A 13,786-nucleotide genomic window follows, 5' to 3' on the forward strand; every position below is an offset into this window, starting at 1 on the left:
TTGCTCCTCTGCCCACAGATGTAGCACTGCACGTAAATGTAATGGCTGTGTCTCTGATCCTTAGTGAAGGTGGGCAATAGCTATCCTCGAGTTTTTTACAGCAAAAGCTGTTATGACATCACAACAACAGCCGATTTTGGTGATGTAGTTTTCCATCACCGCCACTGTCGGTGTCCATAACTGATATCGCACGAAATGAGAGAAAAATATCCAGGATCGGATGGGATTTGAACCCGGGTCCTCTGTGTGGCAGTGGACTATTCTACCATAAAGCCACGCTAGCACTTGAAACTCCTCCGCAAAAAGACACCATACAGGTGTCATAGTCGGGCAAGGAATCGTGTTAACATATTTAATATACTGTGAAAGAAGAGTAAAATAACAACCAGGCGTCACACAATGTGAATTGCGTCACGAGTGGGTGGTTTGAAGCTTCCGGCCCGTTACAAAGGGCTCAGCCCTAATTCTTCGTCATCAGCCACAGCATCAACAAAGTGCACGTAACGCCTTACAGATGTGCAGTGGGTACCTCACTTCTCGGCAAAATGACAAATAATGGCATAGTGGGTGCTTCCCTACTGCACAAAAATTAGATGACTTATGGTGTAATGGGTACCTTGCAATGTGTACTTGTAGCTGTTGCACCAAGAGAGTTTACGACGGGCTCTAGCAAAGCCGCTCTTGCAGGTTTCGCTGTGACTGTGCTGCATGTTCCGCACAGGACTGGCATTTCTTTTTCAACATTTTCTTATAAGTAGTCCTTGAATTACAGAAGTGAGTCGTGTGTTTTCTAATATACGAGTTTCGGCATCTCTGGGCTGAATGACATCTTGAGCGTGTTTATATGAAATCCTCCCGAGAACTGAAGACTGCACACGATATATTCACTTTCAAATTGTTTCTTATCAGCTCCTGGTGCTATGCAAACACAATTTTTTTTTAAAAATACCTCGGAAAGATACCAAAAGCCCCGTCTCTGTGTACATAGACAAAGTAATGATCTCCTGTGGTATAACTGCTTTTGCTTGGCTGAGCCTAAAGATGAAGCTTGTGCGGCAGGCTGGGATGTTTATGGTACATCCTGGACTTTCCTGTCATCTCACAGTATTCTAAATATACTTCGTCGTTGGATTTTGGCTTTTGTGATGAGACTGCTGTATTAATAACATTGGCGTCAATTTTCTTGAATGCCATTGGTGAGAATGAGATGCACCTTGACCATAAAGTTCTGCATGCATCTGACTTCATTTGGAGAATAATTACTTTATGTAATTGTTTATGGTATAAGATTATGTGCAACACAATGTACAAGGGGTCTCAGGAGAGCGTACATTGCCAACATTGCTCACTGGGTAGTGAGGACAGGCAAACGTGCTACATCGCTTGGGCTGATGCTTATACAAAAGCTCATTGTGTACCCCAAAAGAAATAAAAAATAGAATACGACATATTTCAACATCCTAGCAACTATCTATATCACTCGCTGCTTGCTGAAGTTTAATGAGCATGCTGGCATAGCATGGCTAGTTCATTATATAATTTGTTTCGACATACATAACACTATGTAACTGTATGCCTCTTGCACATTTATTTATTTATTTAAATATACCTTACAGGCCTCTGGACGCATTGTGTAAGGCGGAAATATGATAAAAGATTATAACATATACACTAATGTGTGCATGTGTATATGTGCAGGAAAGTCCCGAATCGCTGGTGGACGTTGAAGCAGTATCACAGCCTGTTGAAATGCCAGCTGTAATGACAGCGACCCTGGAAGAGTGTGCAGGCCACTTGGACACCGTGGCCATCATGCCCACGGAGCAAGTGGTCACTGCGTTTGCACGTGCCGTCACGCTCACCGAAGATGACGTTCGTAAGTGCACATTCCATTTTACAACCATTCTGTGGCTGTTTTCACTTGCATCATGAAGCTTTAAAAATTCAGATAAAGTTCATTTGTGTGACTTGAATTTGTTGCTGTGTAAGCTTGTTGCTGTGTAACCATCAATGTTTCGGTGCAGTACAAAAGACATGCAGACAGCGAGTAGGAACAAGCGCCTGCATGTAGCACAGACTTTCAACATCACTTTATTCTATGAAACACAGCTACACTCATATACCGTATTTCCCGGTGTATAAGACTCACCTTTTTTCCTAGATTTTCGCTGGTGCGTCTTATACAACGGTGCGTCTTATATACGCAAAAAGTCACGTGATTCTGCGAGACCAATTTGTTTATATTTAATTTATGAGTACGATAAACAGAGCTCGAGAGCATTCGTAAAAATATATCTAATTTTGTTGTAACAATGAAGCGGCTGCGAACTTAGATGTCAGCTACTTGCTGTTCAAGCAGCGCGGCGACCACGGAGATTACGGCCGCAATAAAAGCCACCACTGTCGCGTGCCCCATTGTACTGTTTGAATTGTTTGTTCTTAAACGAAGAATTAAACCCACAGAACTGAGGCAATAAATAAAAAAGAGCACCACAGCGGTTTATTGTAACGTTGTAGCGCCCACAATATCAGTTACAAAAGCGAAAATACCACTTCATTATCATCATCATCAGTTTCCGTGTGAGACGTCGCTGCAGTCCAGCAGTAGTCGCAGCTTCCGGCTTCCGGTCGCCATTTACGTTTTGTATGCGTGTGTAGGTGGTATCTGACAAACTCTATGGTATCCGACGATCGTGTGATAACCGTGCGGTGCGTTCTTTGTTTATGTGTTCTCGCCAAGTCTGGTAATGCCCTAAAGGTATGGTAGCCACCATAGTACAGGCAGTGCCAACGATGTGCTTCAAGGTGCTTACATTGCTGCGTAAAAGTTACTCAGAGGCTGACGACGGCAACCCAGCGATGCTGCCATTCGAGGCGGAAGAACTTTTGACAGTGCGCCGGAGGATGTGGCTTCAAATCCAGTAGAATAAATAGTGGTTTTCTGAGCCTTAATAAAACTGCTGCTTACAGATATTCAGTGCCGTGCGTGACTACGCATTTCGCAATCAATGTACTCTGCATGGGTCATTGTGTTTTATCATGTCAACTGAGTTAAAAATAGATGTGTCTTATGTGCTTATACAAAGGTGCGTCTTATATATCATTTTTTCTTTCGAAAGTCGTAAAAAGTAGGGGGTGAGTCTTATACAAAGGTGCGACTTATACACCGGAAAATACGGTACATAAGTACATCTCATCTCAATGGGCACACTACAAAGGCATATGAAGTAGCTTATTTAAGATTAAGTCATCACCAGCTTCTGTGGGAAATTTCGGTTATGCACTGGAAGTTTTAAAGTGCCATCCAGAGAGCATTATACGGCGAGAATTTGAAGGAATGAGGTTTATTAATCACATAGATGGAAGCAAAAGGAATGAAGGCTGAATACAAGTTAGCGTGATCCAATCACGCAGATATAGGGTGTCCATTTTGATGTGGTGATAGTTTGTTCGAGTCAATGTCATAAGGCAGACGGAAGAGTTGCGAATAACCTGTAGGTGAGCAGTGAAGCAAGTTTGAGATATCGGATCTTTTGACCACGATGCATCTTCTTTTCCTACGTTCTTGCAGCTGAGGCAAAGTGTACTGTTGCATCGGCAACTCTGGTTGACGAGAACGATCGTGCTGTAGTAGCCCCCGAACCAGCGGAGGACTCGTCATTCTGGCACACAAGCCAAGGGAAATTTCGCTTCACGATTGACGAACTGCCGCCCCAGCTTCGACTCATCTATGTATTACTGAAGGTACGTGTGTAGAAAACTGTTAAGAAGTGCCCGCAAGAAATCGGGTTGTGATGCATACAAGCACTGTGCAATACCTGCCGATTCCTCGACTAAATAAAAGTAGACATTCATCAGAAAGTGCTTGTCTACCTGCCCTCAATAGTGTGCAGAGATAGCAACAGGGAGTATAAAGATCATTAACAGTTCAGTTACTTTTACCCGCTGCGGTGGTCTAGTAGTTATGCTGCTCTACTGCTGACCTGAAGGTCACGGGATCGAATCCCGGCCGGGACAGCAGCATTTAGACGGAGGTGAAAGGCTAGAGGTCCGTGTACTTAGATATAGTTGCACGCCAAAGAGCACCGGATGATCAAAATTTCCAGAGCCCTCCACTACGATGTCCCTCATAGTCATATCATGGTTTTGGGACGTAAAACCCCAGCAATTATTACTATTAGTTCAGTTACTTTGGGTGTCACGTGCTGTTTCTGTAATGACATTGGTATCACCATGAACTAATGAGAGGCTATAAAAAGGGGACAAGTGCATTAGCCAAACTTATCTGTCCTTACGTGATAAACAGAATAAGTTTTTTGGCTGCTCGGAAATGAAGGCATGAGCTCGTGTATAAGTATACATTGACTATGACTTCATGCCGGGTATGGGATTATGTGTGCACATGAGCAACCTTAGAAAAAAATTGTTGTATAAAAGTTGCCATTGTTTTCAATAAACTTTCCGTTGATGGTCAGCACTCGTCATCTGTTATCTCCTCTTTCTTGTGTCCACGTTAAAAAAAACTGCGCTGTATCTTGCCACCATCTATGATTACCAGCTCACCCAACTGTGCATTCTTCTAGGATGACCATGGGTACGTGGAGTGGCATTGAAACTGCTTACATAATAAAGGAACCCTTATGATCAACGCTAAATCAGTTAAAACTGCCGACTTATTTTTGCAGCATTATCTTTTATCGCTGGTGTTGAGTAGCTTGCTTCCTGTGTTCTCGCAGGAAATGGCCGTACACGAAGATGCCGACGTTTTGTATCACCTGCTGACATGCCTCAAGCTACTCAGCCTGCATGCCGAAGTGCTGAACCGAGCCGCACACGACCACCGCGGATTCCTAATCTGGTGCCAAGAGAACCTCTTGGTCGCCAAGTTAGTCTCTTTGACTTGCACTGCCTGTCATCATTGCATTTGCTTGCTCTGCAGCTTTCTCTAAACCAGCTTATTTAGAAAGGTATTATAACAGCATTGCACATTTTGAAAGTGCATTTGCGGTATGTGAAACGCGCCTGCTTTGTGGCACGTAACTGAAACATTCCTCAAGTCGTCACAGAATTCTGAACATAGCAAGATGTCATGTGCTCCCTTCTTGGTGGCTGCACGTTGCTTCTTCAGCAATCACGGCAATGCTGTCAGTCGTACTCTGATTGCAGCACCGGAAGAAATGTGTGATCGGTTGCAAAAGGGCTGACAAATCCACCTTTATTGCCATTAAAAAATATTGTCTATGTAAAGCAGTAAAAGGGATACTGTGGAAGATATAATAAAGAGACAGTAGAAGCATTGAATTTCCAGTTTATGACCACATATCAGATGGTGCGGCGAATATCCTCGGTCGATACCAAAGGTGTCGTTTCAAGTAACGTCTCAAGGTGCTAGCTCTGGTAAGGGAAGAAAATGTACACTGGCACATCCTTTCGTATATGAGTGAATGGTTGTCATACAACGTGACCTACACACCAAGTGTCTCAAACTGCTAGCTTGCTGGAGCACAGGCTTGAGTGTACTCTTATGCCATCTGTGCATGCATGTCTGCAGCGCTGTTTCAGTGCTCTGTTTGCATCGATGCTCTGTTTGCATGTCTTATTTTGCGCAGTCTTTGGAAGTTGCTGCAGGCAGAGTTCTCGCAAATTGCCCGTCTGTGCGTGCCACTTCTCCTTCACTGCGTGACACTGCCCAGCGGCATGGACATGTTCTGGAAGGCGGTTGAGGCCGACTTTCACAGTGAGAACTGGAGGGATCGCTTTGCCGCTGGTAAGTGCGAAGTATACGTTAAGGAAGAAATATCTTTCAAAGAGAGAGGGGGAATTAAACTTTGTTTCCTAGAACAGGCTGTTTACACCTGTAGGTGGGCAACCACCTCAGCCCAAGTAGCCGTGAGCGTGAGCTGATAACCTAGCCCTGTTCACCAGCTGTAGCTGGTCCTCGGGATTTGAGCTTGTCAGCTGTGCCTCCCATTGGTCCTCTATTTGTGATTGGAGAGGCGTCGTCTGTGGATTTTTGTTACATTTCCAGACCATGGGCAGAGTGTATTCGGCAACATGCAAAATTTGCAGTCTCTTCCATATGTTCCACACTACATCACATGTTGCAACGTGTCATGGAGGTAATTGCCAACCTGAAGTCGGCGCAGTATGACGTCTTCTTCTATGTTTAGCTCAAAATGTGGTACTGGGTATTTCTGCCTCTCCTTGTAATGTTCTGGAATGTTTTTCTCTAGGGGTATGTGTGCGTATTTGTGTGTATGTGTATGTGAGCATCTTCTTTCATGCTCTAGAAGGAACTTGCTAAAATTTCTTGTTTGTCGAGGTTGAAGAATTTTTGGGGATTGGCAAGTTTGTGCACTACTGTGCATATAGGTAGATAACTTTTCCTGCAACTCATAGGCCAATTGGCACATGGCCCGCTTAGAATAAACATTGCCAGGTTGCGACACAAAGTGAAGAAACAAGTCCAAACAACACAACGAAGTGTTCCATTGTGTCATTCTACCACTCAGTGTCCTATCTTTACATTGTTTTTTTTCTTAATTCCAGCAGTGAATATGGTTGTTGTGTATCTGTGTGTCTCTTTATTCTGAATATATATGTGTATCTCTTTACTTCTGACCGGCTGAATGTATATATGCTTGAAAACAAGGATAGCAAGAATACTAAATTGGAATCCTAGCATTTCTCTCACTACTGTCGTCTATCTCTTTCACAGTGGAGAAAGTGACCATGATAGCACACTTTGTGGAACCCAACACTGTCAAGAATAGCCCACTCCTACAGTCGTCGCTGGCCAATGCGTTCTCCTACCTGGTCCACTGCCTGGACGACATCCAGGCCTCGGTGGCCGAGAGGGCACTGCTTTCACTGGACAGCATCAAGACAACGTCCCTCAAGGTAGTCAGTCTGTTTATTTTCCTTAAAGACTTCCTATATGAAGGTACTATTACATAAGAGGTGGGATAAACAATGTCAATTTACAAATAAGGTCTATATATATATATATATATATATATATATATATATATATATATATATATATATATATATTTGCAATTATAGACATATCTCCACATTAAAGTGCATACACACAATTGTAATCATTTATACGCACATCAAAAAACATTGAAAGCGACGTGTCCTACCTTGACCAGGTAGGCCACCTGGTCAAGCTGGCGTGTGCTTGTCAATAGAGGAATGAGGTCAACTAATCAGATAAAGCATGTCTCAAGCTTAGGGCCTCATACTGTTGAATTCTTTGCAGTCTCCAGCTAGAGGGTGTGATGCGCCTAAGAGAATTTCAAAATGCAAAGCATGCACACAGGTTTGCATGCAAAAGAACAAATTTGTAATAGAGAGTATTGTGTCCATGTGTATGTAGAGTTACGTGTATATAGATTATTGAGTACTAATATCGAGTAATATCATGTGTAATACAGAGTATATAGAGGATTATGACCTTTTTAATTAAGTTACCTTTATATGGGTATACCAGGAACTTCTATTTCCTCTGTACTTTGTTTAAGAGGTTTCTGGAGAAACATTGAGTAATGATACACTACTCCAATTTGTCACTTTCTGCGTCTTTTTTCTTTTGTCAGTACCAACCCAGTCCCAAGAAAGGATCAGCCATCAGAGAATAGTGTTGGGCACGCAGGCACTGAAACAAATTTAAGAAAACAGACAGTACCAACACCAGCATTTGTGTTGTCAATTCCGCTTCGGTTACATGCATGTGTGCGTACCTAACGTTTTTCTGTCAGGGATCTCTGCCAACTAGCTGAGCTTTATGTTGTTCAAAGGACCGGTTGATTGTAGTACAGCAGCAGACATTGTTATAGTATATATAGTTTTCACGTGACGTCACAGACAGGTTCTCTGCGCTGAGTACCTCAACATGGCGGCCACCATGACTTTTTATCTCATTAGAGCGTGTCAGTGCGGGGAAGGGCACACAGTCATTCGGTCCCCGCGTTCTTTTGTGCTCTCCCCACTTTCTTCTGTTCGCCAGCCGCGCCAAGGCGGAACACAAAGAACCGCGAGGGAGCACCAACACTAATCTGATGTCACCGTTTCTTTCTCCGCGCGTTCGAGTAAGAGTTCACGCAGCATCTCAACCAGCTAGAATAACAGAGAGCTGAGCTAGTTGGTACGTATTCATTCTAAAAAGAGACAGGGCGTGCAAACACGGACACAAGAAAGAGATCAGGACACCACAAACGCCGACTAACAACTGAAGAGACGCACAACGGCTGAAAAGAAAGAAGGCACGAAAACTTATCTGCGCATGCCCATGCAACCGGCGAACCTATCAATCCGGCACGCGTGGCGGTCTACGTGGAAGATAACTGTTAAGGCATTTGATTTCATCTTTATGCAAGTTAATCGACGATTGGCTCACGCATGCGCTACCACTATTCTCGATATGCCATGCTTCAATCATCAGGCGCGTTTCTTCATTTCTATGCCGGTACAACACTGCGCATTCATCGAATTTTGGCGTGCACTTACAATCTCGACAATGTAATGATAGATTAGAAGGTGAGCCTCCTGTTAGCGATCTCTTATGTTCCAACAATCTCTGGTTAATGCATCGGCCCGTCTGTCCTACGTAGAAGCGGCCGCAGCTGAAAGGGACCTTATACACCACACTCGTACGGCAATCAGTGAATTTGTTGGTGTGTTTTACGAAACAATTATCGGTCCGCTTCTTGTCTTTTACTCGCTCATTCTTCCTCTGCACAGCGGCACAAATCTTACCTAGCTTATTGGCAGCCGTGAAAACAACATTAACGCCGTATCTACTTCCTACTTTCTTTAGCCTGTGAGATATGCAATGAATGTACGGAATACCTACGACACGTTTCTTCCTATCGCTTTCTGCAACCATGCTCGGACTTAACACAATAGACTTCTTTAAACGCTCAGCGACCGTGGCCACTGCATCACGAGGATACCCTACATCTAAAAGACGCGTAACCTGTGCGCTAAAGCTATCACTCATTTTGTGCTCACACGACTTGGTGAGGGCTGACTTAAGGCAAGACATGGCGATGCCGTTTTTTACAACCTTCGAGTGCTTCGACGAAAAATTTAACAGCGGTTTGGAAGATCTAGGAGAATACTGCCAGCACACGTGGTTCTTCTGGAACGTTAAGGAAATGTCTAGAAATTGTATTCCATTCCTTTTCAGCCGTTGTGCGTCTCTTCAGTTGTTAGTCGGCGTTTGTGGTGTCCTGATCTCTTTCTTGTGTCCGTGTTTGCACGCCCTGTCTCTTTTTAGAATGAATACGTACCAACTAGCTCAGCTCTCTGTTATTCTAAGCTTCATTTCTAGTACTCTGAGCCCTTTTCCATGTTCTCCTACTTATCTGAACAATCCTGCCTCTTTGGCTTCTTTAATTGCTATTTGCTTGGTCCGTGCTAGAACTTTTTCATGGTTTTCTAAGAATAGAGTTTGCCCAGTTGAAGTTCAGCTTTTGTGCGGCTTTCTGCAACCATCTACCGGACATGCCAGGAGGATATGTGCCATATTGACCGCGGAATCATGGCGTCAAGTGAGATTTTACCAGGAATGCCTCAAGGTCCGTTGCTCGACTTCACGTGACGACCGCCGCCAGAAGCAGATATACGCTGACTGGATGAGGGTAGCTAACCAGCATGCGGAATTCATATGGAGGGTAAAACTTCGAGAACTTCAACCATGTAAGAGGAAGATTATTTCTACTGTTTCACCGCAAAATAACTTGCTAGTCCTTGGAGGAGCTGCCTTAGATGATAGTCACTGCAAAACCCTAGCCTTAGGTGCTAAATACTGTTTTAAGCTGAACCTGAAACCAATAGACGTTTTAAGTTTGCCGCGTACAATCACTAGACTTGTTTCTGAAGAAGAGCGTTCCCACTGCATTTCAGACTGCGTTGCTAGCATCAAGGGTTCTAATATGCATCTCAAGTGTTCTGATCCTATCCGGCCTTTGGTTAATTACTGTGTCAAGAAGAAACTCAGGCCAGTAATTTCAGATAAGGAAGAGTATTTTGTAATTATGCCGGACAGTTTGTTCTCAGAAAAAGCATTAACAGCCATAGAAAAGAATTTTAGGACGGTAAAACTTAAGCCATCGGTAGTTAGGCAACGTGCTGTCGACCTTTTGTTAAGACATAATCTTGAGAGAATAGCTTGTAATGTCAAGAAGGCTAAATCACTTACTTTAGAATTGTTTTTTTCAGCCAAAACACATAAGAACGAGATTCCGTTTCGAGCAATCGTGTCAGAGCAAGGCACCTGGCAAGTCGCTGTATCTAGTTATTTGCAGAACTGCTTAACCTCTTTGAGTTTTTCAGACCCTTTTCGTATGCGTAATTCTCAGGCGCTAGTTCAGTTCCTCTCAGAGGAGAACCCCGGCTGTTGTAAAGCTTTTAGTATGGATATTGAAGACCTATATTATTCTTTGCCGCATAAGGACTTGTTAAAATGTGTTAATGAATGTATTAACGAACAAGGCGACCAGACGGTTTTCACCGATAAATGTGGTGTTTCTACCGGGGCATTTCTAGAAATCCTTTCCATGTATTTAAAGTCGACGCTGGTAGGTTGGAAGGAAGGCGTTTATGTGCAGAAATCAGGGATATGTATTGGTTCTAAGGTTGCTCCGGTTCTTAGTGATTTATACCTTAGCAAGATTGACAATCTTTTGGAAGGCACCTTAGGTAATTCGGTTATTAAGGTTTTTCGTTATGTGGACGACTACTTGATTTTTTGTAGTGATGAGGACTTTGAAAAGGTGGTAACTTTCGTGAGCGAAAAATTTGAATTAAATGGAGGAGGGCTGAGCTTTACTAAAGAGGTGCCTCAGAATAATGGAATACAATTTCTAGACATTTCCTTAACGTTCCAGAAGAACCACGTGTGCTGGCAGTAGTCTCCTAGATCTTCCAAACCGCTGTTAAATTTTTCGTCGAAGCACTCAAAGGTTGTAAAAAACGGCATCGCCATGTCTTGCCTTAAGTCAGCCCTCACCAAGTCGTGTGAGCACAAAATGAGTGATAGCTTTGGCGCACAGGTTACGCGTCTTTTAGATGTAGGGTATCCTCGTGATGCAGTGGCCACGGTCGCTGAGCGTTTAAAGAAGTCTATTGTGTTAAGTCCGAGCATGGTTGCAGAAAGCGATAGGAAGAAACGTGTCGTAGGTATTCCGTACATTCATTGCATATCTCACAGGCTAAAGAAAGTAGGAAGTAGATACGGCGTTAATGTTGTTTTCACGGCTGCCAATAAGCTAGGTAAGATCTGTGCCGCTGTGCAGAGGAAGAATGAGCGAGTAAAAGACAAGAAGCGGACCGATAATTGTTTCGTAAAACACACCAACAAATTCACTGATTGCCGTACGAGTGTGGTGTATAAGGTCCCTTTCAGCTGCGGCCGCTTCTACGTAGGACAGACGGGCCGATGCATTAACCAGAGATTGTTGGAACATAAGAGATCGCTAACAGGAGGCTCACCTTCTAATCTATCATTACATTGTCGAGATTGTAAGTGCACGCCAAAATTCGATGAATGCGCAGTGTTGTACCGGCATAGAAATGAAGAAACGCGCCTGATGATTGAAGCATGGCATATCGAGAATAGTGGTAGCGCATGCGTGAGCCAACCATCGATTAACTTGCATAAAGATGAAATCAAATGCCTTAACAGTTATCTTCCACGTAGACCGCCACGCGTGCCGGATTGATAGGTTCGCCGGTTGCATGGGCATGCGCAGATAAGTTTTCGTGCCTTCTTTCTTTTCAGCCGTTGTGCGTCTCTTCAGTTGTTAGTCGGCGTTTGTGGTGTCCTGATCTCTTTCTTGTGTCCGTGTTTGCACGCCCTGTCTCTTTTTAGAATCAACCAGCTAGTACTCCAAGATGGCAACCATGGTGACGTCAATGAAAACTATGAATAACGTAAGTGGAATAGCACGCACATAGACAGGTACGAAGTAAGCAAGACTACACAAGCACACGTGTCGTCTTGTTAACTTCTTCCTTGTCTAAGTGTGCACTATTCTACTGTACCAACAAGCCCAAGCTGCTGCTTTGTTATATTATCTTGGTTGTGCAGAACGCATACTACTTTTTATTAGGGGTGCGCGAATATTCGAAATTTCGAATATTTTTCGAATAGTGTTTCCTATTCGATTCGATTCGCACTGAAATTTCACTATTCGAACTATTCGAACTTCCCAAAGACAAATGCAGTCAACGTCGGGTTGAAAGTGACCCCTTCAGATTTTCAATATGCTTCACCTCATTACATTCTCGTATTGCGGCAAAGCTGCCTTTCAAGCTCCGTTACGGTCGAACTTAGCCAAGAGACAGTCAACGTCTGATTGGAAGTGGTCCCTAGATTTTCAATATGCTTCACCTCCTCACACCCCCGTATTGCGGCAAAGCTGCCTTTCAAGGTCCGTTACGGTCGAACTTAGCCAAGAGACGGTCAACGTCCGTTTGGAAGTGGTCCCTAGATTTTCAACATGCTTCACTTCATCACACCCCCGTATTGCGGCAAAGCTGCCTTTCAAGCTCCGTTACGGTCGAACTTGGGCAAGAGACAGTCAACGTCCGATTGGAAAGGGTCCCTAGATTTTCAATATGCTTCACCTCCTCACACCCCCGTATTGCGGCAAAGCTGCCTTTCAAGGTCCGTTACGGTCGAACTTAGCCAAGAGACGGTCAACGTCCGTTTGGGAAGTGGTCCCTAGATTTTCAACATGCTTCACTTCATCACACCCCCGTATTGCGGCAAAGCTGCCTTTCAAGGTCCGTTACGGTCGAACTTAGCCAAGAGACGGTCAACGTCCGTTTGGAAGTGGTCCCTAGATTTTCAATATGCTTCACCTCATTACACCCCCGTATTGCGGCAAAGCTGCCTTTCAAGCTCCGCTATGGTCGCAAATGTATTAACTCAAGAAAACGCTGGTTCCAATATGGAGATGAAAGATGTGGCAGAGTTGGGGGCTCAATTAATGCTCTTTTGGACCTGAAATTTGGGCAGGAAGTCCGAAAAATCGGACGCCGAAGCTTTTTAGCATCCAAAATTTCAGATGTTCTTATATATCGACGTCTACGAGGCAGATTTGGAACTCCGGACTTGAAGGGAGCACACCCTTGTCCGCCACATCAGTTGGGCTTCCACAGAAGTTGAAAGAGGAGGAGAGGCTGAGGAAATGGCATCTCTGCCTATCACGTGTAAAGTGTTGTCGGCAGCACTTTGGTTGCACCAAATCATGTACATAAATACAAATCGTCCTCTACATTGCCTCACTCTTGATAAGAAAGACAGCTATGATATATGACCCCACCAGCGCTTCATCAACCTAGCGAAAAGAAACACTTTCATGTTGCTATCTCACAAGAACATACTTAGGGATTCTCTGCAACTTTTTCTGTAATTTCACTTCGAATTATTCGAAAAATGTTTGAGAAATATTCGAAAATTATTCGAAATTATTCGATTCGATTCGCACTCAACCTTTATTATTCGAATTCGCTTCGCACCCAAAATTTTGCTATTCGCACAACTCTACTTTTTATTGAAAATGTGTTTAAATAGAGGCATACATAAGAAAACATCTGATGGGGACAGAGATACTGTCATGAGGTATATACACTCAAATCTCATTATAACGAAGTCACATCTGCCACGAAAATAACTTCGTTATATCCGAAAATTTGTTATAAACGTATATTTGTAACACTGTGTTTGTGACAAGACTATTCTTCATTTACTTGGTTATAACTGATAATT

At 43.5% G+C, this 13,786-nt stretch overlaps 1 protein-coding gene across 2 annotated transcripts in view; it reads left to right on the forward strand.

The window, feature by feature from the left end:
• LOC119373864 (protein unc-79 homolog) overlaps positions 1 to 13,786 on the forward strand; it is an 84,233-nt gene that overhangs the window by 25,661 nt on the left and 44,786 nt on the right. For both annotated transcript variants that reach the window (XM_049420271.1, XM_037643931.2), the window contains 5 exons: positions 1,699 to 1,876; positions 3,572 to 3,744; positions 4,737 to 4,885; positions 5,610 to 5,767; positions 6,719 to 6,900. In XM_049420271.1, coding sequence (XP_049276228.1) covers positions 1,699 to 1,876; positions 3,572 to 3,744; positions 4,737 to 4,885; positions 5,610 to 5,767; positions 6,719 to 6,900 — 840 coding nt within the window. The remainder of the gene's footprint in view (positions 1 to 1,698; positions 1,877 to 3,571; positions 3,745 to 4,736; positions 4,886 to 5,609; positions 5,768 to 6,718; positions 6,901 to 13,786) is intronic.

The sequence above is a fragment of the Rhipicephalus sanguineus genome, chromosome 11, assembly GCF_013339695.2.
Source record: "Rhipicephalus sanguineus isolate Rsan-2018 chromosome 11, BIME_Rsan_1.4, whole genome shotgun sequence".
Classification (NCBI taxonomy): Eukaryota; Metazoa; Arthropoda; class Arachnida; order Ixodida; family Ixodidae; genus Rhipicephalus; species Rhipicephalus sanguineus.